The 25,059-nt window shown below is 42.6% G+C and overlaps 1 protein-coding gene and 1 long non-coding RNA gene across 16 annotated transcripts in view; one reads left to right on the top strand and one right to left on the bottom strand.

Annotated features, from left to right (window-relative positions):
• Positions 1 to 25,059, bottom strand: part of LOC112059893 (uncharacterized) — a 72,886-nt gene that overhangs the window by 42,543 nt on the left and 5,284 nt on the right. The window contains exons 1-2 of one of the 2 annotated variants that reach the window (XR_002889157.3): positions 6,584 to 7,817; positions 455 to 521 (exon numbers count right to left, since the gene is read on the bottom strand). This is a non-coding gene — a long non-coding RNA (uncharacterized LOC112059893). Of the gene's footprint in view, positions 1 to 454; positions 522 to 6,583; positions 7,818 to 25,059 lie in introns of those variants that run through there. The other variant, XR_006172280.2, reaches the window with a different exon arrangement.
• The window catches only part of DPYD (dihydropyrimidine dehydrogenase), a 612,292-nt gene continuing 596,233 nt past the window's right edge, over positions 9,001 to 25,059 (top strand). For 3 of the 14 annotated variants that reach the window (XM_065555591.1, XM_065555592.1, XM_065555589.1), the window contains exons 1-2: positions 9,012 to 9,321; positions 10,446 to 10,579. In XM_065555591.1, the coding sequence (XP_065411663.1) occupies positions 9,198 to 9,321; positions 10,446 to 10,579 (258 nt within the window). In that variant the 5' untranslated portion in view covers positions 9,012 to 9,197. The other 11 variants (XM_042840607.2, XM_065555590.1, XM_065555602.1 and 8 more) reach the window with 11 other exon arrangements.

Genomic DNA, 25,059 nt, shown 5'->3' with positions numbered 1-25,059 from the left:
GTAGACATTTCAGAGCAAGTCTCAGTTCTTGTTGCTATTTTCAACAATAATTCCATTTGTAGGTGACGTCCAATATTGGTCAGTGTTAGAATTTACATCGATCTGCACATGCCATTTGTAGCAGTGAGTATGGAGGCAGCCAGCAAAAGTTGCAGCGTAGCTTTACACCCCAGTTTGCTGTGCAGTAACTTTGTCTAGACAAATGCTGAGATGCTCAGGAACCAGAAAAATGTGTAAATTAAAGAGTAGGGTCGACAACACATTCTTTTATCCTTCAGTTAGCTGCTTTTCTTGCTACTCTCTTTTGGCCCCTCAGTAGATCAGTCACACTTCCTTGGACTCATTGATGTGGCACTCAATGGGCCAAATTTAGAGATAAGGAGTAGGAGGAACAAATAAATCTGTGGGAGAACAAATATTGAGGCACTCAGAAGAATGCGTAAATTTTACCAACTTGGAATCCCTCCAGACTCCTCTGGGACCCACCGCTGAATTTGGCCAATTCACTGTTAAGCCACCACCTTGAAAAACAAACAGAACAAAACCTACATTAAAATGTTATTTGAGTGCACAACTCGACAGTCTAAAATTACAAAATGCCAAATTTAAGGCTGTACATGTAACTTTAATTCCACTCCTTTTGTGCCCATCCTGAGCAATGAAGCAGGCAGGGGATCTATGCCAAAAAAACCAGGCAGCATATGGTTAAAGGCTATAGCATAATGTATAAGCACTAGGGAGATGAATTAAGATGGTACTGGCATCCTTAAATCTGGCATTTCTTAATCTTTTGAGTACTTTACTCCACATACAAAAACACAACATTCAGGTTGAAATTTCTTCAATCTTTTTAATAGAATTTGTGTTCATCTTTTTCCTCTGTGTAACAGTAAAAACCCCACAATCAGCAGGATTTGAACCCTGAAATTGTAGCACTTCTACAATTTGAACTAACTACATTGGCTTGGCAACAGGAAAAGCCTGTTAACAGAGGGTTGGGGATGGGTTGCTAGGGCCTACTTGCTGGATTGGGGGAAGCCAGGTGCAGCCCTGCCTTCCCCTCCGCTACAGCTGCTCGAACAGCTCCCAGGCATTCCCAGTAGTGTGGTGGTGCTGCTGCATTGGCAGTATGAGCCTGGTTCTTTAGACTGTTCATATGTCAAATTAGTAATTGCATGCTGCCAAATATTACCTGATCAGCATAAGCAATAGAAGGGGAATAGTAATTTTTTAAAAGTTCATAACTCAACTAAGCCTGACTTATGGGACAAGTGAAAGGCATTTCTAGTCCCAAGGCTTTATCCCTGCTTCAAACACCGCTGCAAATAACAGTGGTGTTAGTACTTAATTTTTTTTTAAGTTAGGCAACTTAAATATAGAGGTTGCTACCAGCTCCCTCAGAAGTGTATGAATCAAACAATTGTAAAACTTGTGCACAGACTAGCTACTCAATTCATAACTTCATAGGCATGAGAAGATTCTCTAGAAAAATTAGTTGCAGCGAGGATGTATGTCCACAGCCAAAATACTGATGCTGTCCAACCTCTTGTAGATCAGGCATAAACAAAACTGGAAAACATTGCAATAGGTGGAACAAGAGACAACTCAGCCAGTTATATGTCAGTATTAGTTATCTCCAACATTCAGAAGTATTTCATTAACTGCTGATTTTTGTGCCAACACAGTACCTGCTTTGCTGTAATTAGTTTGGATGATCGTAATCAGCAAGTGTTTTCATGTGATACTTCTGAAATGGAATAAAGAATCCAAGAAATGGAGCTTGCACATGTTGCCTGACCTATGGATTCTGTATTAATTATATTGATTTCCTAAGAATTCCCAGTTACCACTATGAGGTTTGATAGGTTCTTGTTGCAAGATCAGATCCTGTATTGGAATTACTGCTCAGTTGCAACCGGGCATGTCAGGGTTTCTATCACCCAGACTTAGGGAAAAAACCTTTTGTATTTGTAATAGTTTTATTAATATAGTCAGCAGTCACAAATACTGCAGTGCAGCAGGGTAGGTAGAAATAGTATTGACTGTACATCTGAATAGCCATATACTCTCACCCTCATGAAACGTTAGCCATTATCTTCCTCATCCTGGCACCACTCAGGAGCTACATCCCTTCCCCTCTCCTAAGCACACAGGCTGGAAGACAACTTTATAATGTGGTGTGCTGATGCCACTATACCAATGCATACTGCAATAGGGGTTTCTGCCCTTTTTTCTTATTTGTATTGCCTTACCCTACTAATGCTGGGGTGCCCTTCTCCCATAGGTTACTAAGCCTCTTTACCTCAGCATATTAGAATATATGTCTGTTACTATGGCACTGTTATGGTCAGACATCTGTGGTTGTCCCCAACTTAAAATATCCCAATCTGTTATAAACTAAAATGTTGTGGTTGCCTATTAGCAGTTTAGTCACTACAGCATTTTCTGATCCGGGGTTACTCCTGGTTAAGTGTGTATATGAAGGCTATTGAGCCTTATGCCTAGCTTAGCTAAACTATTGCCTTACAGGCCTCAGCCTGTAGGCACATTGCTTTGCTGCCTTAACTTATGCCTATGCCTATCCCTTACTTAGCAAATACCTATACGCTACAAGTCTTCCCCTTCTCTCCTCTGCTTGATAAGGTGATCGTTAATAAACCTTCTCACATAAATTTAGGGCCTTACCCTTTGTTTAAACTCCTGATTTTCACATAACACAACACAATGCAGATAACAGATACAGGGGGAATTGCCACATGCTCAGTCAATATGTGCTTTTGGGGTATAACAATTTTGAGTTTGCAACCTTACACTCAAATTTACCATAAAGTACCTATGATGGTAGGTCACTGCGCAATATTGGTAGTCTCCCTGTAGATCACCCTTTCCATAAGAGCCTCTTACTTAGCCTGATAGAACATGACAGCTGGTTCTGTTGGTACCCTTTTGGTCACACAATGGTGTCCATCTCAAACCTATTATACCTGAAAATGTACTGATGCCCCTTTTCAGAGCAATACGACACTGGTGGAATTTTCCATGTTTGGGTCATTTGGTGATCAACTACCAGAGGCAGAACGTTGAAGCATTCCTTGTAGATATTGTCTTCAAGGTGACCTACTATGTGGGCAACTGCCAACTGGTTGAACATATCCTTATCTGGATCAAATGCAGGCAGAGTCGCTGGATAAGACAAGGATTTTTCCACAATGCAACTTTAATTAAATGAGTCTTGATTAGGGCGGTGTCAAACCACATGTCTCCAATTGCTCCTAATGATGATTTTTGACAGGCATTTAAACAGATGTCTTTTCCTGTTCCATGTTCTCGAAAACAGTGTCAACAATACAAATTAGCAACTGCAAATCCTTAATGGGACCCTTCTTGATTTTAAAAATTAGAGGATATTAGTGATGGTGCTAACATATTTACCATATGCAGAACAAAGGATTCATGCCATACTGTACTCGTTGCTGACGAGCAATAATCCTATCCACAAGGTAGGATAAGTGAGAGGAAAAGAAGCCACCACGATGTATTTACAAGAATTGAATTAATCCAATATGCCAACTTAATCAATTACATTCAATTTATGCACATTCCTGTTATGTTAACACTCCGGGTATAGGTTTAGCCACCTCCCATCCCAGAGTTGTTGATTAGTGGAAAGACCTTTTCCCAGTTTACCAAAGGTGACATGGTTACATTCACTAGCTCATAGCCAAGGATCACTTCTGCCTATTATGTTTTTTATAACTTGATAGGGCTTATTAGGGGTTGGTTCCCTTGATTACACTACTGGAGCAGGGGAACTGATTTAACCATTGGGATTCCTTTTAAGTACATATCTTTTTCAAATATATAAACTGACACCACTAGTCTAGGTGATAACCAAAACATGGGACAGTATCAAGTTTACTAGTCTTCCCCAAATTTGATATACTGCCATCTGAGAATGAGATCATACTGATCCGGGGACAATATCCGTGCACAAAAACGTGTTCTTATAGCAGACTGGTGCCATTTGGAGTTCTGTAAAAGTCCATTTGTTTCCTCCACATGACAGTCAAATACTGGAAGTAGAGAGTCTGTATTTAGTTTGGAGTGGCCAGGTGCCTCACCAAACCAACTGTCAGAATATTAAGGCTGCTGCAGTGGAGGAAAAATGCTGCCAGTTACATTGTGCTGTGAGCCAGTTTTGGCTTGTCTCCTCTGAGGATCTTGAATTGTTGTTGGATACCTGCAAAGACATGTCCCTTTCCTGGTACAAACCTTGGGGAAATGATATCATGGGCATTTACCAGCTTTTAATTTGATTCTTTTCACTACCTCCCAAAAATGGTGGGTGATAAGGAAAGTGGAACTTTCCTTAAATTATATTATAAACAATTTTGAAATATATAACCAATAAAGTTGGTGTCTCTCTTTTTTAATCAAAGCCCTCAGCTAGAAAACATCGGTGTTAACTTGTCTCTGTTAAGCTTCTGGTGTGTTAACCTTTAAGGGAAATGCTATTACCCACTTTGAAAAATATAGGATTTTAAATTGGGAATTAAGTCATTTTTCCCTTCCCTGAATCAAAGAAGTTGAATAGGTGTGACAAGCTGGCTCATAAATGTATGAAAGCCTGTTTACATCATGGCCTGTAGATCTCCTTTTGGCAAACAACTTTGCTTAAAGGGTTCATTGTACATTTACAGTGATTGTTTACCTTGCAAACATAAAGGGGTTCACTAAGGCAAAGGGCTGCTAAGCGTGTTTACATACTGGAGGGGTAAGCCATCTGCGTGGTGAACCTTCAAATACCAGAGTGACACAATATTATAAGGGCACTGCATGCCCAAACAAAACATTAACAAAAATTAACAATTCTATTCCTGTCTATTGTACAGACCATACCCAGACCCCTGTCTTCCTTGGAGGGGTGATAATCTTTGATGATTACCCCACCACCATAGCTGGAACCAGATTTTTTTTCCTATTTATATCAGCATTGATTGTTTAACAATTTATTACACAGATAACTAAACAATATACACTGTTATATTATAAAACATTGTGTCTTTAATATGGTCACACCTACAACAATATTGCAGTGTTGTGCTTACTTCTGAATTTTAGTCTGGGTCCTGCCAAATTGGTCACACTTGTTGCCAAAACCTAAATCAAAACTCTTTACAATTTTTGTATAGATAATTAAATTATTAATTGAGGCAAATATACCTATATTTGACATTTGCCAAAAATTATACTTATTACTGCATTATAAAAATACAACAATGGTGGTCATAGCCTATAATATTGAAATAGTGTGGTACCACACATTGCTTTCTAATATTTTTATACCTTTATGTGTACACAGTGCTGCAACAAAATTAAAGTCATGACATAAAACATATAACCAAGTATGTGGTGATGCCAACATTGTATCAACATGTAAAATAAAAATATTAGAAAACAACTAATTACTAGTAAATACCCAAAACAAACCATAACCAATGGATTAAATATTGCTGTTTAGAGCAGGTCTGGGAAACCTAAGGTTTAAAATCATTATTTGTCCCTAGTTTGCCTATTAAAAATACGTTATAGTCTAGTTAGGAAGTAGAGATGTGTTTTCTTGTCATCACATCCTATATTAAAACATATGTGGGTTGTAAAATATTGACACATGGCTTATTTAGAAAAATGACCAAGAAATAAGTTGAGCATTTTACTTTGAATCAGGACCTAGAGTAATAACCATGACTTAAGCTTTGGGTAGCAGTTTTAGAGGCTTGAGTAATTCATTAAAAGAATAATTCCTGTGTAAAAAACAGATTATATGCTGCATGGCTTTTATCATGGCCATGTTAGTTGCAATTCTAAACATACTTAGCCTGATACTTCACTTTTGGGTTAATGATGCACAACAACTGATTAGTTAAATCAGAATAAGTTAATTAACTGAAAAATTGAACCCAGTAAGTTTTGTGGCTGCAATTTGGCCCATGCAGGCATCAGAACAATATAAATTGTACCTAAAGGGTTTTATCTTTTTTCTTCTTTTCCTGTTTCTCCCCAGGCCATACTTTAAGGTTAGAGGGGTAGTGAGCAGGGTTTACTTTTACCCTACTTCTATTTATGAAGTTACTTTTTAGATTTTTATATCAGGTATAGCCTTGTCTAAAAGGATGCTGAATCTTATATGTTAATATTTTTAGTTTTTAAAAAATATTTAATTAGATATTTTATGGGTCACCAATTCTAACTTCATTCAGCCAAACTTAGGTTAGAAGCAATTTGCTTCACTTGCTCCCCCCCTTCTCCCTCCCACCCACAAATAAGAAGCACTTTCTCTTTGGCAACATGTTGGCTACTGACCAAAGAGCCTCTGACCTTTTTCCTGTTAGCTTTTGTTGCTGAAGATTACTTAGGAATTACAAATTAAAAGCACAGAGTCTGTTGGCCTGCCTGACTACAGGAAATTTTCCATGGATTACAAAATACACAGTTACAAGGTCTCTAAGACCTACAGGGAACTAAGCTTTCTATTTTTTCTGGTAATTGGAGATTTCTTTTTCTTTGGTCTTCCAATACTTACCATCTTTGATTTCGTCTCCTGGAATTTGCCACAGGCAGCTAATGCACTTCCAAAGCAATGTGACACAGCTTCCTGGGCTGCAACACATGAAACCCTCTGGATAAGGGTGATAAAAATAGCTTGGCTATGTTCCATTCATATGAAACCTCTTCCATGATCCTTATTTTGTATTAGTCCCTCCCAAAATGGTAACACCCTTGCCTAGTTAACTGGCTTCAATAATTTCTCAACTCTGAATACTACCAAAGGCTAAGCTGGCTCCGTCTCTATTAGACGGGGGCATATATCCTGAGTTAAACGGCAGAGGGTTTGGGGATTGCTTCCTCTCTTCCCTTGTCAGCTAGCATGCGGTCTAGTAGCACAGGGGCTATTTACCTTGTTGGGACCTACCAGGTGCTGTGACACTTTGCATGGTTTCTTCATGATGGATGGCTCAGGGTTACAATCTGGAAGAGCTCTGGGACTTTTGCTAAACTGTGCCAGTCTACTCACAGATCTGGACAGATTCTAAATTACTGGGGCCTAAAATAAAATCGGCTTCCCACCACTGCAAACTTTGGGTTACTGGGTCCTGATGCTACTGGTTATTCAATTTTAGGTACCGTTTACTTATTCTCAATCAGTTCAATTTATTAGGCCCCCCTTTATGTGTGTGTATATACCCCCAAACTGCATGGAATCCCCTTCTTGTGAGATGCTGAAGTCAAATGACTAGTCAGTAACAACAAATGAGAATGTAACTAGAGTGCAGAGAGGCTGATGTCCCATATCATCTCATGTGCAGGCTCTCACATTAACAATTCCTATTGAGACCTAGAGGTGGGAAGACAGGTGGTGAGCCAAAAGGGTCCTATCCTGTCTCTGGCATGCCAAGCAAGTCCAAAGCTGAAGATCTTGAGCGCTCCTCCATGGGGGGAGGGAGGGAAGAGTGTGTGACCACAGACTATTCCTTCCAGGAGACTATAGCCCTCCATCTATTACAAAGGTGGGCTGTGTGGTTTGGTTTTTTGTTTGTTTTTTCTTTTTAAAAACCCAGAAGTAATATACTAGAAGCAAAGGAAAGAGAAACGGGGAACAGCAGAATAGAAAAAGAAGTCCCATACTCTGGAGTATTAGTGTTTGTGACAATCACCAAACTGTAGAGAGAGATGTGGATTTTAACTTAGATTTTTACCAAAGGTAAGCTAAATCTGTCCTGGGCTTAAGCCACAGGTTGGGGGGTCACCCCTTCGGGGTCCCAGTTCAAACATGATACTTGTTGCCTGATCCATAGATTGTGCATTAGTTACTTAAGAATTCTAAGTTAACACTGAGGTTTGATAGCTCCAGGGTTTTGGCTGCCCCAAGCAGCCAAAAAAAAAAAAAAAAAAAGCCGCAATCGTGATCTGCAGCGGCAATTCGGCGGAAGATCCTTTGCTCCGAGTGGGAGTGAGGGACCGTCCGCCGAATTGCCGGACCTGCCGCCCCTCTCCAGAGTGGCCGCCCCAAGCACCTGCTTGCCAAGCTGGTGCCTGGAGCCGGCCCTGCCTGTGCCTTATCTAGCATATACCTGTAAGCTACACAGAGGAACTAAAAAGCAACAGAAGCTTGTTGCTGCAGCTGGCAGGCAAGAAACTAAATCTACATGGGAAATCTCAAACTCTTCATATGCAAGGGGTTGGAGGAAATAAAGTAACAGTGTAGTGAGAAATCCTTTTTGCCCTCTAAAAGGCAAACCCTCAGCCCTTCAAGGGAGAGAAATGGGGAGAAGGGGGTAAATAAGTGACCCAGAGGTGCTATCAATGTCCAGAAACTGTTTTTACTTGCTTTTTACAAAGGGAGAAGAGTTCATCCTCTTTAACTTTTGTCCTGAAAGAGCCAAAGATAAAATCAAGAGCAGTTCTGATGAATACAGGGTGCCTAGTTATCAGCATGGATATAAAACTTGCTCATATACCAAGGGGCAGATTGCTTCACTCAAACACCAATCACAGAGTTGCAAGGAGCCTCCACCCCACTGCATGCCCAATGCAAAGACTGGTCACGCTGCCCATCTTTCTGCTCTCATGAAATGCAGAAAAAAAATCTTGACAATATTAGTGGGTCATTTTGTGCTTATTGGGAAGGTTTGCTTAAAGGCTGGTGCCAGGATTGGCTCTCCTTTGGCTGCTAGGGAACTTTCTAATGGGTGCTCACTTTCATGTTTCCATGCAATGGTGGTGTGGCCCTGTGGGTCTCCAGGATAGTGAGAGAGGGTGAGTGAGGTAATACCACTGACGATGGGCCACTACCTCGCCCACCTTGTGCGCTCATTTCAAGACACAGCACCTATCCGCAAGTTTCTCTTGCTCTTTCGCAGGGAAAACTGCCCTCATTCGGCCTGAATAAGCCCGGGCGAAGGTTGTTTACATAAACCCACGTGTAGCTGCGGGACTAGAGGCCCAGGGAACTCCTAGCGAGCAAACCTAGCTCGTTAGAGGCAGGTGTAGGACCCTGCGGGAGCGGACACCACCGCGATTGCAAGAAGGGGATTCTGTGCCCCGCGTCCCCTGCCCTGGCTTGGGCCGCTTGTGCGGCGCTCTTCGTTTCCGTTAAAGAGCTGACTGCTCAATACGGAAGAGGGGCTGCTTCCCCCATGCTCTCCCGCAGCTACGGGCTCACCCCTCCGGCTCGCCCCGTTAGCCCGCGACCCGGCTGGGAAACCCGCCCAGGAGCCCGCCGCCGGGGCGAGGGAGAGGCAGCGGCTGCAGCCAGCGGAGGTAGGTGCCCGCCCCCGGGGCGGTGCTGGGCTCGCCCGCCGCTAGTCCTGCCCCGCTCTGCTCCGCTCTGCCCAGTCGGGAGCCCTGCGGCCGAGGGTAACACCATGGCTCGCATGCTCAGCCGGGACCCGGTGGACATTGAGGTACCCGCGTGGGGTGGGGCTGTGCGCAGCCGGGGCCGCCCCCCAAAGTTTGATCCAGGAAGCGGGTGGCTCCTGCTGCACTGAAGGGGTAGCGCAAAGTCCAGGGCCCCCGCTCAGTGCATTGCTCTCGGCGGCCATCTCGGTATACTACACACCCCGCTCGCCCGGGGATAGTGGAGCCGGGGGTGGGGGTAATCAGCGCTGACAAGGGACGAGCCCCGTTTGTTGCTGGCGGAGACCGCACCCAGTTGCAAAACGGGAGGGTTTCTGTACGTGTCGTCACCGGGCTCAAGCAATGGAAATAGACCCGTTCTCGGAGCCTGAGCCGCTGCTGTCTAGTAATTAAGGGTCCCGCCCTTTTCCCCCTCCTCATCCTGGGGAAGGGCTGGTCTAGGGTGGTGCGGCTGGCCCGGCAGCTCTCAAGTTGTGGAGAGTTCACGAGTAACACTCGCAAAAGTAGAGTGTGGGAATGTCAACTCCTCCTGGCGAAGCCTGCCTGGCAGTGGCCAGTGATTGGTGCAGTGAACACCTCAGCCCTCTTCCCTAGTGAGTGAGTCTCTTGTAGGGTGACCAGACAGCAAGTGTGAAAAATTGTGTGTGGGAGTGGGAGGGGAGGTGTAATAGGCGCCTATATAAGACAAAACCCCAAATATCCGGACTGTCCCTATAAAATCGGGACATCTGTCCACCTCCTCTTTTGCCAGATGTGAGGGGTGACAGAGCTGGGCATCTCAGCTGTGGCGCATGGTGAATGAAGCAAGACATTTGGGGGAAGAAGTTGGAAATTCAGAAGGGCATTTTCACAGATCCTACTTCCCCCCCTTCCTTTCTTCTCTCCCCTCCCCCATCCTAGCCCCATTTCAATTCTCTCCTTTGGAGACTAGAACTGCAGGAACACCTTCCCTTTCCTTCTCAGTCTCCTCTTTTGCACTGAAGACTTTAAAGAAGTTCCCAATCTTTCCTTTCTGTCTTTATGTACAGGAGCCCAGGGTCTGAGGGTCTGTAGGAAGCTCTTCAGTAGGACTGGATTATTTTGGATCACTCGCTGCACTCTCCGGAAGGTCCTGCTATGCTGCATCCAGGCATCCCAATGGACCCAAAATACTCATGAAGCTGTGAGAGCTTGGCAGGGAGACATGGACTCTCAAGCTTCTCTTCCTTCCTCTCTCCCTCCCTCCCTCCCTTTAGAAGACTGAACTGATCCATAGATCTCACTGGCAGTCCAGTTAGTAGAAATATTTCATGAGGTACTGAGTGGGGCTATAAGTGTGGCTCCCATTCTGTAAATCTTCTTCCAGGACCTACTCCCAAGCAAAAAGGGCTCTCTTTAGCTGTTGCTCAAAGTTCAATATGATTTGCTGTGCTATGGATTGGTCTGGGAGCTTTTGATCTGGCCCTGAGGTTGACCCTCTCTCTCAACTCATAAACCTTGATTCTGGGGTAAATTGAGTATAGTGGAACATGATCTGTCTCTAGTTACATTTGTGCAATACTACAGACTTCAGCAGGGGTTGCATGGGTGCAACCAAAGCATTTTTTTTTGGCCCAATGCACATTGAAACTGGCATTATTTGTAGATTCCAAGGCCAGAAGAACCCTTGTGATCATCTAGTTTGGCCTTCTATATTAACACTGACTATAGAACCTTCCCCAAATAATTCTTATAAAAACATCCAATCTTGATTTTAAAAATTGTCAGTGATGGAGAACCCACCACAACCCTTGGTGAATTGTTCCCATGGTTAATTGCCCTCCCTGTTTTTGTTATGTCCTTATTTCCAGTCTGAATTTGTCCAACTTCAGTTTCCAGCCATTGCATCTTGTTACAAGCTTCTCTGCTAGCCATGAGGGCAGGGGACTGGACTCGATGACCTCTCGAGGTTCCTTCCAGTCCTAGAGTCTATGAAGAGACCACCCTTTAAATATTTGTTCCCTGTGTAGGTACTTATAGACTATGATCAAATAGCCCCTTAACCTTCTCTTTGTTAAGCTAAATAGATTGAGCTCCTTGAGTCTATCACTATAAGGTATGTTTTCTTATCCTTTAATTATTCTTATGGCTCTTCTCTCTCCAATTTATCAATATTCTTCTTGAATTGTGGACACCAGAACTGCTTCAACTGCTTGGAGGATTTACTAAAGTATTCAGTTGATCCCATTCAGGTTTTAAAATCTCACCTTTTCCAGCTTGACATGCCGATTCACAGGATCATATTTTAGGATTGAAAATATTGGTTATAGAAGGAATGACTTCATGGCTCATCAGGGGATCAATAATATAGAGATCTCCACCTCCAGGTCATTGGTGGAGATCCGCTGTCAGATCAATAGTGACTAGATGTTCTCAAACAGCAATTCACAGACCTTTTTGGAGTGTGGCGTTTATGTTCAACCCGTTTCCTAGCTCAATTGGTATTTGGATCATAGTCCCTACCACAGTCCACAAGGGCTGTCAACAGTCTCAGTAGAGGTGAAACACTCAGCTGGCTTGGAAAATGAACTGTTAGAAGCAGTCCTTCTAGAATATCATGGAAGCATATTATCATGCAATTAGAACTACCCATGCCAGAGCAGTCAATACACTGTTCTTCAAAAGCACCAACGTTTGCTTTTATATTATAACAACAAAAAAGAAGAAGTTGGACATTGTAGCAGTATAGGCGTTGCAATACTCTTTCTTTAATCACTCTCCTGATCCAAAAACTTCCCACATCTTGCATTTTGTTTCACATTGTTTTGAGAAATGTGACTCAGAAGTCAACTTCAAGGTCATTGAATGGTCATGTGTTGATAATTCAACACCATACTCAATAATTGTGCTGGTGCATTTGGGAAGCTACTTTGAAAGAGACTTGTATCTATCTCACTTTCAAGTAGAAAGTATAAACTTTTGTTTTTTGTTTTGTTTTTTTAAGTATTCATTCAGATCAGTCAAGCAAGAAAGGTAATCTCTTTAACAAAATGAATTGTTCTTTGAGTGTCTTGAGTGCAGGGCTGGCTCCAGGCACTAGCTTGCCAAGCAGGTGCTTGGGGCGGCCGCTCCGGAGAGGGGCGGCAGGTCCAGCTATTCGGCGGCAATTTGGCGGACGGTCCCTCACTCCCACTCGGAGCGAAGGACCTCCCGCCGAATTGCTGCCGCAGATCACGATTGCGGCTTTTTTTTTTTTTGTGCCGCTTGGGGCAGCAAAAACCCTGGAGCCGGCCCTGCTTGAGTGGTTGAAATCCTATAAGACCTTGATGTCACAGGTCAAATGTGGCCTCTCTTCACCCCATTCCCTGTATTAAGTGGTCCATAAAAGATGCATGTACCAAATTTTAGGTTTCAGACTCAACGGAAACAAAGAAATTTATGGTCAGTAACCTCATTAAAAGAGTCTATTATCAGGGCCGACCCTGGACCAAATGGTGCCCCAGGCAAGGAGCATCTTAGGTGACCTCCCATTTGTTAAACTTTGAATAACTTGTTTTCTGTTGCATTTGTAGCTCATTTCACAACTTCGATGCATAATTTGCATGCATGATTTATCCCTGTCATATAAGACAATAAATTTGCATGCTAGGATCTGTAAATCTGTATTTTATTCAAGCCATATATAAGCAAATAAAAATAATTTGTTTCCTCTAAGGTTATAGACACTTTTTAATTTTAAAAATAACTGAAATGTACTAATATCAAGATATTGAACTGTCCTCAAACATTATTTGTTAAGTATGGCAAAAGAAGTACACCTCTACCTCGATATAACGCTGTCCTCCGGAGCCAAAAAATCTTACCGCGTTATAGGTGAAACCGTGTTATATTGAACTTGCTTTGATCCACTGGAGTGCGCAGCCCCCCCCTCCCCCACGAGCACTGCTTTACTGCGTTATATCCGAATTTGTGTTATATCGGGTTGCGTTATATCGGGGTAGAGGTGTAACAGTATTTCTTTCTTTTTGTTCGATAGATATCTCTGGCGTCTCATTAAATATGTACTTTATTAGTTGCTACTTACACTCTTCAGGCCTTAAAACACAAGTACGCTTTCACAGTTACACAATGAAGCAAGGTTCACCGATGGGCTCTTACTTCACAGCAGTTCGTTCTTATATCTCACTGACTGACTGGTACGCCCTGCCCCTTATACACCCGCGAGGCCCTGGCTGACAACATTCTAGGAGGTTTAAGGAAAATGTAGTTCTCAGAAGTCTGGAAGGTTCCACAACATTCTACAAAGGTCGAGAACATTCTAGGAGGTTTGTGAAAAATGAATCCACATACGGGAATACCTGAAACATGTTACTTCAACCATTCTATTTTCCCTTTTGTTGCTGACAACAAAAACAGCACCCCGAGCCCGGCACCCCCCAAGTCCAGCACCTCAGGCAGTTGCCTGGGTCACCTGCCTCTAAATCCAACCCTGTCTATTATATTACAATTTTGTGAGTCGTGCTAGGAACAATACAGTCAAAATGAAATGATAGGCTGAAATGTGTAGGAGCTCTTCTCTATAGGTTCTTTGAGCTCAAGGTTAGAGATTCTTCAAGGATAAATTGGTTGAATCCCTGCTGAAAGAATCCCATTCCTCTCCTGCCCAATTCCCATACTATCTTTGCATGTCTAACTCAACTTCAGTGGGTCTCCCAGCTTCACAAAATTATGTAATTAACGTTCCAGTCTTCCTCTGACTAACCAGTGATCCCCAGAGGCATATTACTGCCACAGAATTGTGAGACTGCTATCTCCCTCATTTCAGTCCCTGACATTGGGACTAGTGTTTGTAGAGGTGTGTGTGGGTGTGTATATGGAAAACTATGTTTATAATACAGGGGATAAACACTGCCCTCTGTCAAAGCAGACATGTTTACCCAAGTTAATAACATAATGCTAAATCATAACAGCACCCGCCCCCCACGACACACACAATAAAAAGCCCACCCACAAGAGTTCTGAAGGAACTCAAATGTTAAATTGCAGAACTACTAACTGTAGTCTGTAACCTATCATTTTAACCAGCTTCTGTACCAAATGACTGGAGGATAGCTAATGTGACGCCAATTTTTAAGAAGAGCTCCAGCGGTGATCCCGGCAATTACAGGCCGGTAAGCCTGACTTCAGTACCAGGCAAACTGGTTGAAACTATAGTCAAGAACAAAATTGTCAGACACAGATGAACATAATTTGTTGGGGAAGAGTCAGCATGGTTTTTGTAAAGGGAAAACATACCTCACCAATCTGCTAGAATTCTTTGAGGGGTTCAACAAGCACGTGGACAAGAGGGATCCAGTGGATATAGTGTACTTAGTTTTTCAGAAAGCCTTTGACAAGGTCCCTCACCAAAGGCTCTTAAGCAAAGTAATCAGTAATGGGATAAGAGGGAAGGTCCTCTGGATTGGTAACAAAGGTTAGGAATAAATGGTCACTTTTCAGAATGGCGAGAGGTAAATAGTGGTACTCCCCATGAGATGTGATGAGGCCTCCAGGGATTTGTACTGGGACCAGTCCTAGTCAACATATTCATAAATGATCTGGAAAGAGGGGTAAACAGTGAGGTGGCAAGATTTGCAGATGATACTAAACTACTCAAGATAGTTACATCCCAGGCAGACTGTGAAGAGCTACAAAAGGATCTCTCAAAACTGGGTGACTGGGCAACAAAATGGCAGATGAAATTCAATGCTGATAAATGCAAAGTAATGCACATTGGAAAATATAATCCCAACTATACATATAAAATGATGGGGTTTAAATTAGCTGTTATCACTCAAGAAAGAGATCTTGAAGTCATTGTGGACAGTTCTCTGAAAATATCCACTCAATGTGCAGCAGCAGTCAAAAAAGCAAACAGAATTTTGGGAATTATTAAGAAAGGGATAGATAATAAGACAGAAAATATCATATTGCCTCTATAAAAATCCATGGTATACCCACATATTGAATAGTACATGCAGATTTGGTCCCCTCATCTGAAAAAAGATATATTGGAATTGGAAAAGGTTCAGAAAAGGGCAACAAAAATGATTAGGGGTATGGAATGGTTTCCATATAAGGAGAGATTAATAAGACTGTGACTTTTCAGCTTGGCAAAGAGATGATGTGGGGGGGGGGGGGGGATATGATTGAGGTCTATAAAATCATGACTGCTGTGGAGAAAGTAAATAAGGAAGTGTTATTTACTCCTTCTCATAAGAACTAGGGGCCACCAAATGAAATTAATAGCAGCAGGTTTAAAACAAACAAAAGAAAGTATTTTTTCACACAATGCACCGTGGAACCTGTGGAACTCTTTGCCAGAGGATGTTGTGAAGGCCAAGACTATAACAGGGTTCAAAAAAGACCTAGATAAATTCATGGAGGATAGGTCCATCAATGGCTATTAGCCAAGATGGGCAGGGAGGTGTCTCTAGCCTCCGTTTGCCAGAAGCTAGGAATGAGCGACAGGGAATGGATCGCTTGATGATTATCTATTCTGTTCATTCCCTCTGGGGCACCTGGCATTGGCCACAGTTGGAAGACAGGATACTGGGCTAGATGGACCTTTGATCTGACCCAGCATGGCTGTTCTTATGTTCTTAAAACACAGCTTGCTCCTCAGAATCAAATTTGTGTGTGTGTGTGTGAGAGTGAGTGTGAGTGAAATAAGGGCATTTCACAGGGCTTTCCTTCCTAGTGGGTAGTCTGCTGTCTACATGTTGGAGCCAGGCTTTGCAGTGGTGATTCCTGGCTGGAGGATGAGATGAATGCCTAGAATACTCTCATAGCAATTTCCTAATATCCATGCTGATGTCTGACTTCTGGAAATGAGCTGAAAGGTCTGAAGGACTAAAACTCTGATTTGATCATGCTTTAAAGTGGCTACCTGGGAATTATCTGCTCATGTAAGCGTGTAAATTTTTGGTATTTGCATATATAATGTACTGTGCATTAATAGCACTGAAACTATCTGTTGTAAACTTTCCTTTTATTTAGTTTCATCAGCCAGAGATGGTAAGTATGTGATACATTTCTTTCCCTCATAACTCTTTTTTTCATTCAGTATACATGTAACCCATCCTTGGCTTCATTTGTCTTACTGTTAATACTAATAAGATGTCTGTGTTTATTACATCATCATGTTGTATTTCTTGCTGCACTTTGATTTTTTGATTTATGTCCCTGTCTCTGGTTTAGCCCATATATATGATAAAATGAATAACCTGTCAGTTCCAAGGTACTTTTGAAAGATGCCCCAGACTGTCAAATTTTTTGGCATTTTTCCTCTTGTCACAGATAGTTTGCCTTCCTCCATGTTGACACATTTAATTAAGTCCTTGATCCAGGCTGACCTGTGGAGAGCCTTCTCATCCATAGTAATGCAATCCATTTTGGCCAGCAGTACTGTGTGTATGTAGTACATGTGCAAAGTGCAACTTGCAAAGGGCCAGCTTTTGCCTAATATGCACAGGCCAGTAGTAAGGGCAATGTGGAGTTTCCCAGAGCTACTTGGTTCACAGCGGACATGTTCCTCCTGGAGCTGTGCTCATTCAGGGCTGCAGCCTACGCTGTTTTTTTTTTTTTTTTTGAAGGCTGGTGTGAAGGGAGAATGGGTCTGGATCAGCACAGGGAACAATTAATGCACTCAGAACTCAACGACTACAGTTGTGGCTAGCTCCAGTATAGAGGGAAGGAGGGGTGCTTCTTGTGCCATGCTCCTGGTTGTGTGTGCACACTACAGAGTGCCCTGTGCCCCTCACCGCTTAGTTGCATTTTACAGCCTGGTGTATGCATTACAAAGCAGCAGAGCAGCTGAGCTGGCAGAAGTTGTGTTCTTCTCTGGTGCGGTGTGTGTATTGGGCACTGCAAAGTGCAGTTTATGAAAGAGTGCAGCAAATTTCACTTTGTAGGTCCATAGCTCCCAGAGCACAATGGACTGGAGCAGTGAGAAGGGGCATTAAAGAAAAGGGGTTGCTAAAAAACAAAGCACTGTAATACAGCATCCTTTAAGGGAGAAGTAGGCCAAATGTTGGGAGATGGAGGCATAGTGTGAAAACATAGGAAAACTGGATTAAGATAATACAAAAAGGTTGCCCTGTTGTCCTGAATGTCCTTTTCTTGCTCTTAAAAACATGGCAAAGATTATGTAAATAAATTTATGCAATTGGCTACCTTTGATCCAGATTGATTGATTTTTTTCTTAATTCCAAAAAGCTTGTATTGTTGCAATGTCTGTGAATGATTGAAATACCTGCTATTTGCTTGAAGTGGTAAAATACCACTTTAATTTGTAGTATTGTTTCGAAGTTATGGCTTCAAATTACTTGTAGTTCTGAGCAGTGAACAGACAGGGAACACTGGTCCCATATAATTAACCATACCTATCTAAGATCATGTGATGAATGATCAGTAAGGATATGAAATTTCCTGTTTATCCATTTTGCTTTATGGGTTTCCATTTAGAGGTGTTTTGTTTTGTTTTTTAGTGTAGTAAACTCTTAGCTGAACAGAACAATAATTATAGTGTGATTAGTAAAAGATCAGGCAAGATTATAGTCCACATTTGTCGTTCCTATTTTGAAAGAGTTCTTTAAAAAACTTATTGGGGGACTGAAAGGGGTAATTTAAAATTGTTGGATGCCAAGGAATTTTATTTAAAAAATGACTAAAAATATTTAGTCCAGAGAAACAAGAAATGGGAGGCCAGCTCTTGCTAATTGTTTCTCTTATTGCCAATTCAGGAGGATGACTCCCACTATTTTAGTCACAGGGGTTCTTTTACATACCTTGGGGGACACCCTTGGTTGAGACCCAGCAAAATAATCACAAATTATTAACCATGGGTATTTTATTATTAAAGAAAGGAAAAGAAAACTTTAAACAAAACAACACTAATGACAGAACACAATGATAAACTGTGACTTCTGTTACAATTGCTGCTATATGTCTCTGTGAGGAGCTTTTAAGAGTGATTACACACTTGAGAGTAGAACTGCCTTTTGGGGCGGGGGCACTTTTCTCTTGGTCAGTTCAGACCAAGGTCTTCTTTCCCCAAATGATTGTGAATGCAGCTGTAACACTGTTGGGGGTGCCCAGAACTGTGAGCCATTGTTACCTCTGTACCTCAACAAGTGAGCCTTGCTAGAGATTAGTGTGTGTGTGTGTGTGTGTGTGTGTGAGTGCCACACCACACTAGTCTGTCACAGACAGGTGCAGCGGCACAAGAGGCAGCAAACAGAGCTGTAAACAGAGGAGTCTGAGTGGGAGTTTGCAAGGGGAGTTTGGGGGGAAGACTAGGAGAACCAGGCAGAGGAACAGGCAGGCTAGTGAAGGGAGTGTGTGGTGTTCTGGCAGTGTTGTGGTGCTCGCTGGGGGTTTGTTTTGCTGTGGGTGGTGGTGTTTTGTTTTGGTTTGTGTTTCCCGGACTAACAGGACTTAGGTGGGAAGGCTATGACAGATACAGAGGCAGCAGTGGTAGTGACCCAAGCAGTGGAAGACACAATGAAGATGACTGGAAGCTGCGGTATGTACATTATCCTGGAGGGGGTACCTGAAAAGAGTTTCGTTTGCATGAAGTGTCGCCTAATAGAGCTGATGGAAGAAAAGACCTGAGGCTTGGAGATGCAGGTGGAAACTCTGGTTGAGTTTAGAAGGGGGTTCGAGCAGATGATGGAGCAAAGACATGAGGAGGCTGAAGGGAAAAGCTCAGACTTGCAGATGGAAGCAGGACCAAAGAACTCTGAGGGGAGACTGCTGGGTGAGGAAAGTGGACAGTGGAAACATGTGACTAAGAGAACCAGGCAGAGGAAAAGACGGGCTAGTGAAGGAGAAATATAGTTCAGGAACAGGTTTGCGGAGTTGGAAAATGAAGAAGGGGCACAGCAGGTGGTCACTGAAGGAGAGAGGGCAAGGAAGAAGAGAAGAACAGCTAGTTCTATAGAAAGAGGGGAGGCGTCAATGGAGATAACACCACCAAATATGAGTCCCAGGAGGATACGGGATGGGTTGCAGAGGATTACAAGGGAGAATAGGAATCGAGAGGAGTTGTAGCCAGAGGGAACAGGAGATAGACCAGAAAATTGCACCATCACCAGGAAAAGGCAGGTCTACATGATTGGGGACTCCTTGCTGAGAAGAATAGACAGGACTGTAACCAGAGCTGATCCAGAGAACAGAAGGGTGTGCTGTCTGCTGGGTGCCAAAACCAATAACAAAAGGTTCCATAACCATATAAATGAGAAGAAAAAAAAGAAAGAAAGAGAGAAAGAAAGAAAGAAATGGGACTGCTAATCACTGAGGATGGAGTGGAGGTTAAGGATAATCTAGTCATGACCCAATATCTAAACAAATACTTTCCCTCAGTATTTATTGAGGCTAATGAGGAGCTTAGGGATAATGGCAGGATGACAAATGGGAATGAGGATATGGAGGTAGATATTACCACATCCAAGGTAGAAGTGAAACTCGAACATCTTAATGGGACTAAATCAGGGGGCCCAGATAATCTTCATCCAAGAATATTAAAGAAATTGGCACATGAAATTGCAAGCCCATTAGCAAGAATTTTTAATGAATCTGTAAACTCAGGGGTTGTACCGTATGACTGGAGAATTGCTAACATAGTTCCTATTTTTCAAAAAGGAAAAAAAGGTGATGCGGGTAACTACAGGCCTCTCAGTTTGACATCTGTAGTATGCAAGGTCTTGGAAAATTTTTTGAAGGAGACAGTAGTTAAGGACATTGAGGTCAATGGTAATTGGGACAAAATACAACATGGTATTACAAAAGGTAGATCATGCCAAACCAACCTGATCTCCTTCTTTGAGAAGGTAACATATTTTTTTAGATAAAGGAAACGCAGTGGATCTAATTTACCTCGATTTCAATAAGGCATTTGATACGGTTCCACATGGGGAATTATTAGTTAAATTGGAAAAGATGGGGATCGATATGAAAACTGAAAGGTGGATAAGGAACTGGTTAAAGGGGAGACTACAACGGGTCATACTGAAAGGTAAACTGTCAGGCTGGAGGAAGGTTACTAGTGGTGTTCCTCAGGGATCGGTTTTGGGACCAATCTTATTTAATCTTTTTATTACTGACCTTGGCACAAAAAGTGGGAATGTGTTAATAAAGTTTGCGGATGACACAAAGCTGGGAGGTATTGTCAATACAGAGAAGGACCGGGATATCATACAGGAAGCTCTGGATGACCTTGTACACTGGAGTAATAGTAATAGATGAAATTTAATAGTGAAAAGTTCAAGGTCATGCATTTAGGGATTAATAACAAGAATTTTTGTTATAAGCTAGGGACTCATCAGAAGTAACAGAGGAGGAGAAGGACCTCAGAGTATTGGTTTATCACAGGATGACTATGAGCTGCCAATGTGATATGGCTGTGAAAAAAGCTAATGTGATCTTGGGACACATTAGGTGAGGTATTTACAGTAGAGATAAGGAGGTATTAGTACCGTTATACAAGTCACTGGTGAGACTTCATCTGGAATACTGTGTGCAGTTCTGGTCTCCCGTGTTTAAGAAGGATGAATTCAAACTGGAACAGGTACAGAAAAGGGCTACTAGGATGATCCGAGGAATGGAAAACCTGTCGTATGAAAGGGGACTCAAAGATCTTGGCTTGTTTAGCCTAACCAAAAGAAGGCTGAGGGGAGATATGAATGCTCTCTATAAATATATCAGAGGGATAAATACCAGGGAGGGAGAGGAATTATTTAAGCTCAGTACCAATGTGGACACAAAAACAAATGGATATAAATTGGCCATCAGGAAGTTTAGACTTGAAATTAGACGAAGGTTTCTAACTATCAGAGGAGTGAAGTTCTGGAACAGTCTTCCAAGGGGAGCAGTGGGGGCAAAAGACATATCTGGCTTCAAGACTAAGCTTGATAAGTTTATGGAGGGGATGGTATGATGGGATAGCTTAATTTTGGCAATTAATTGATCTTTGACTATTAGCGGTAAATATGCCCAATGGCCTGTGATGGGATGTTAGATGGGGTGGGATCTGAGTTACTACAGAGAATTCTTTCCTGGGTGTCTGGCTGGTGAGTCTTGCCCACATGCTCAGGGTTTAGCTGATCACCATATTTGGGGTCCAGAAGGAATTTTCCTCCAGGGCAGAGGCCCTGGGTGTTTTTCACCTTCCTCTGTAGCATGGGGCATGGGTCACTTGCTGAAGGATTTTCTGCGCCTTGAAGAATTTAAACCATGATTTGAGGACTTCAATGGCTCCGACATAGGTTAGGGGTTTGTTGCGGGAGTGGGTGGGTGAGATTCTGTGCCCTGCGTTGTGCAGGAGGTCAGACTAGACGATCATATTGGTCCCTTCTGACCTTAAAGTCTATGAGTCTTTCTCACCAGCAAACAGGCTCTGCTGGCCAAAACCTCACTTAGCAGGTAACAATCTGTGAACTCCAGCCCTGGAGCTCCCCAGATATGTTTCTTTGCAATTCACGGCCCCATCACTGATCATTCATAGAAGATACTAAGTTTGCTGTTCTTCTAAAGAGTTACATCAGCTTATCACCATAACAGAGGCATAGGCGCCGACTCTGTGCGTGCTCCAGAGCTGGAGCACTCACGGAAAAAAATTGGTGGGTGCTCAGCACCCACCGGCAGCTCCCTGCGGCCCCGCCCCGCCCCCCTGCTCCAGCTCACCTCCGCCTCCTCCGTGAGCGCACCGCCGCGTCCTGCTTCTCCCCTCTCCCTCCCAGTGCTTGCGCTGCGAAACAGCTGATTTGCGGGGCAGGGAGGGAGGGAGGAGGAGGGGGAATACGGTGCGCTGGGGGAAGAGGCAGGGCCGGGGTGGGGATTTGGGGAAGGGATCCAATTGGAGCAGGGAGGGGGCGGAGTTAGGGCAGGAACTTTGGGGATGGGGTTGGAATGGGGGTGGGGATGGTGTGGAGTCGGGGCGGGGAAAGGGGTGAGGGGACGGGCACTCACTGGCGCCGGAGAAAGTTGGCGCCTATGAACAGAGGTAAATACACCTTGCCCTTGAAGCACAGTACTGAGTTGATTTATAGTAAAAATAAAACAAGTTTATTAACAAGAGGACATAGGTTAAGTGATACCAAGTATCAGTGATCAAAGTAGAAATGGTTAGAATCAAATAAAAGTGAAACACATCTAAAAAAGTAAAACTTAATCTATCAAGATACAGTTTCTGTTCAAGATGGTTTTCTCTTGCTTATCGTCCCCTTTCCAGCTTTTACTGTCTAGTCTGGCTGGGACCCATCACAAAGATCAAATCATTTGATTCCTTTGTCTCCTAAGCTGAAGGATAAGAACATAAGAATGGCCATACTGGGTCAGACCAAAGGTCCATCTAGCCCAGTATCCTGTCTTCCAACAGTGACCAATGCCAGGTGCCCCAGAGGGAATGAACAGAACAGGTAATCATCAAGTGATCCATGCCCTGTCGCCCATTCCCAGCTTCTGGCTTTTCTGAACCTTTTCCAACTCCAAAATATCTTTCTTGAGATGGGGCGACCACATCTGCATGCAGTATTCAAGATGTGGGCGTACCTTGGGTTTATATAGAAACAATATGATATTTTCTATCTTATTATCTATCCCTTTCTTAATTATTCCCAAAATTCGGTTTGCTTTTTTGACTGCCGCTGCACATTAAGTGGATGTTTTCAATGACTCCAGGATCTCTTTCTTGAGTGGTAATTTAGGTAATTTAGACCCCATCATTTTATATGTATAGTTGGGATTATGTTTTCCAATGTGCATTACTTTGCATTTATGAACATTAAATTTCATCTGCCATTTTGTTGCCGTCACCCAGTTTTGAGAGATCCTTTTGGAACTATTTTCAATCTGCCTGGGACTTAACTATCTTGAGTAGTTTTGTATCATCTGCAAATTTTGCCACCTTACTGTTTTCCCCTTTTTCCAGATCATTTATGAATATGTTGAATAGGACTGGTCCCAGTACAGACTCCTGTGGGACACCACTATTTACCTCTTTCCATTCTGAAAACTGACCATTTATTCCTACCCTTTGTTTCCTATCTTTTAACCAGTTACCAGTCAATGAGAGAACCTTCCCTCTTATCTCATGACTGCTTACTTTGCTTAAGAGTCTTTGGTGAGGGACCTTGTCAAAGGCTTCTGAAAATCTAAATACTCTATATCCATTGGATCCCCCTTGTCCACATGCTTGTTGACCCCCTCAAAGAATTGTAGTAGATTGGTGAGGCATGATTTCCCTCTACAAAAACGATCTTGATTCTTCCCCAACAAATTATGTTCATCTATGTGTCTGACAATTTTGTTCTTGACTATAGTTTCAACCAGTTTGCCCGGTACTGAAGTCAGGCTTACCGGCCTGTAATTGCCGGGGTCATCTCTGGAGCCCTTTTTAAAAATCGGTGTCACATTAGCTCTCTTCCAGTCATTTGGTACAGAAGCTGATTTAAATGATAGGTTACAGACAACAGTTAGTAGTCCTGTGATTTCACATCTGAGCTCCTTCAAAACTCTTGCATGAATACCATCTGGTCCTGGTGACTTATTACTGTTTAGTTTATCAGTTTGTTTCAAAACCTCCTCTAGTGAAACCTCAATCTGTGACCAGTTCCTCAGATTTGTCACCTAAAAAGAATGGCTCATGTTTGGGAATCTCTCTCACATCCTCAACTGTGAAGACCGATGCAAAGAATTCATTTAGTTTCTCCGCAATGGCCTTATCATCCTTGAGTGCTCCTTTAGCAACTCAATCGTCCAGTGGCCCCACCGGTTGTTTAGCAGGCTTCCTGCTTCTGGTGTACTTAAAAAAACATTGCTATTACTTTTTCAGTCTTTGGCTAGCTGTTCTTCAAATTTTTTTTGGCCTTCCTAATTATATTTTTACACTTTATTTGCCAGAGTTTATGCTCCTTTGTATTTTCCTTACTAGGATTTAACTTCCACTTTTTAAAGGATGACTTTTTGCCTCTGACTGCTTCTCTTACTTCGTTGTTTAGCCACAGTGACTCTTTTTTTGTTCTCTTACTATGTTTTTTAATTTGGGTTGAGCCTAATTTAAGTTGAGCCTCTATTATGGTATCTTTATGCAGCTTGCAGGGATTTTAATTTTGGTGCTGTACCTTTTAATTTCTGTTTAACTAACCTTGTTTTTGTGTAGTTCCCCTTTCTAAAATTAAATGCTACAGTGTTGGGCCACTGTGGTGTTTTCCCCGCCACAGGGATGTTAAATTTAATTAAATTATGGTCACTATTACCAAGTGGTCCAGCTATATTCACCTCTTGGACCTGATCCTGTGCTCCACTTAGGACTAAATCAGAATTGCCTCTCCTCTGGTGGGTTCCAGGACTAGCTGCTCCAAGAAGCAGTCATTTACGGTGTCAAGAAACTTTATCTTTGCATCCCATCCTGAGGTGACATGTACCCAGTCAATATGGGGATAGTTGAAATTCCCCATTGTTATTGAGTTTTTTATTTTAATAGCCTTTCTAATCTCCCTGAGCATTTCACAGTCACTATCACCATCCTGGTCAAGTGGTCACTAATATATCCCTACTGCTATATTCTTATTATTTGAGCATGGCATTACTATACGTAAGATTTTTACTTCATTTGATTCTACGCTTTCTTTCACATATAGTGCC

The sequence above is a fragment of the Chrysemys picta genome, chromosome 8, assembly GCF_011386835.1.
Source record: "Chrysemys picta bellii isolate R12L10 chromosome 8, ASM1138683v2, whole genome shotgun sequence".
Lineage (NCBI taxonomy): Eukaryota > Metazoa > Chordata > Testudines > Emydidae > Chrysemys > Chrysemys picta.
This window is presented reverse-complemented; position numbering and strand designations above follow the sequence as displayed.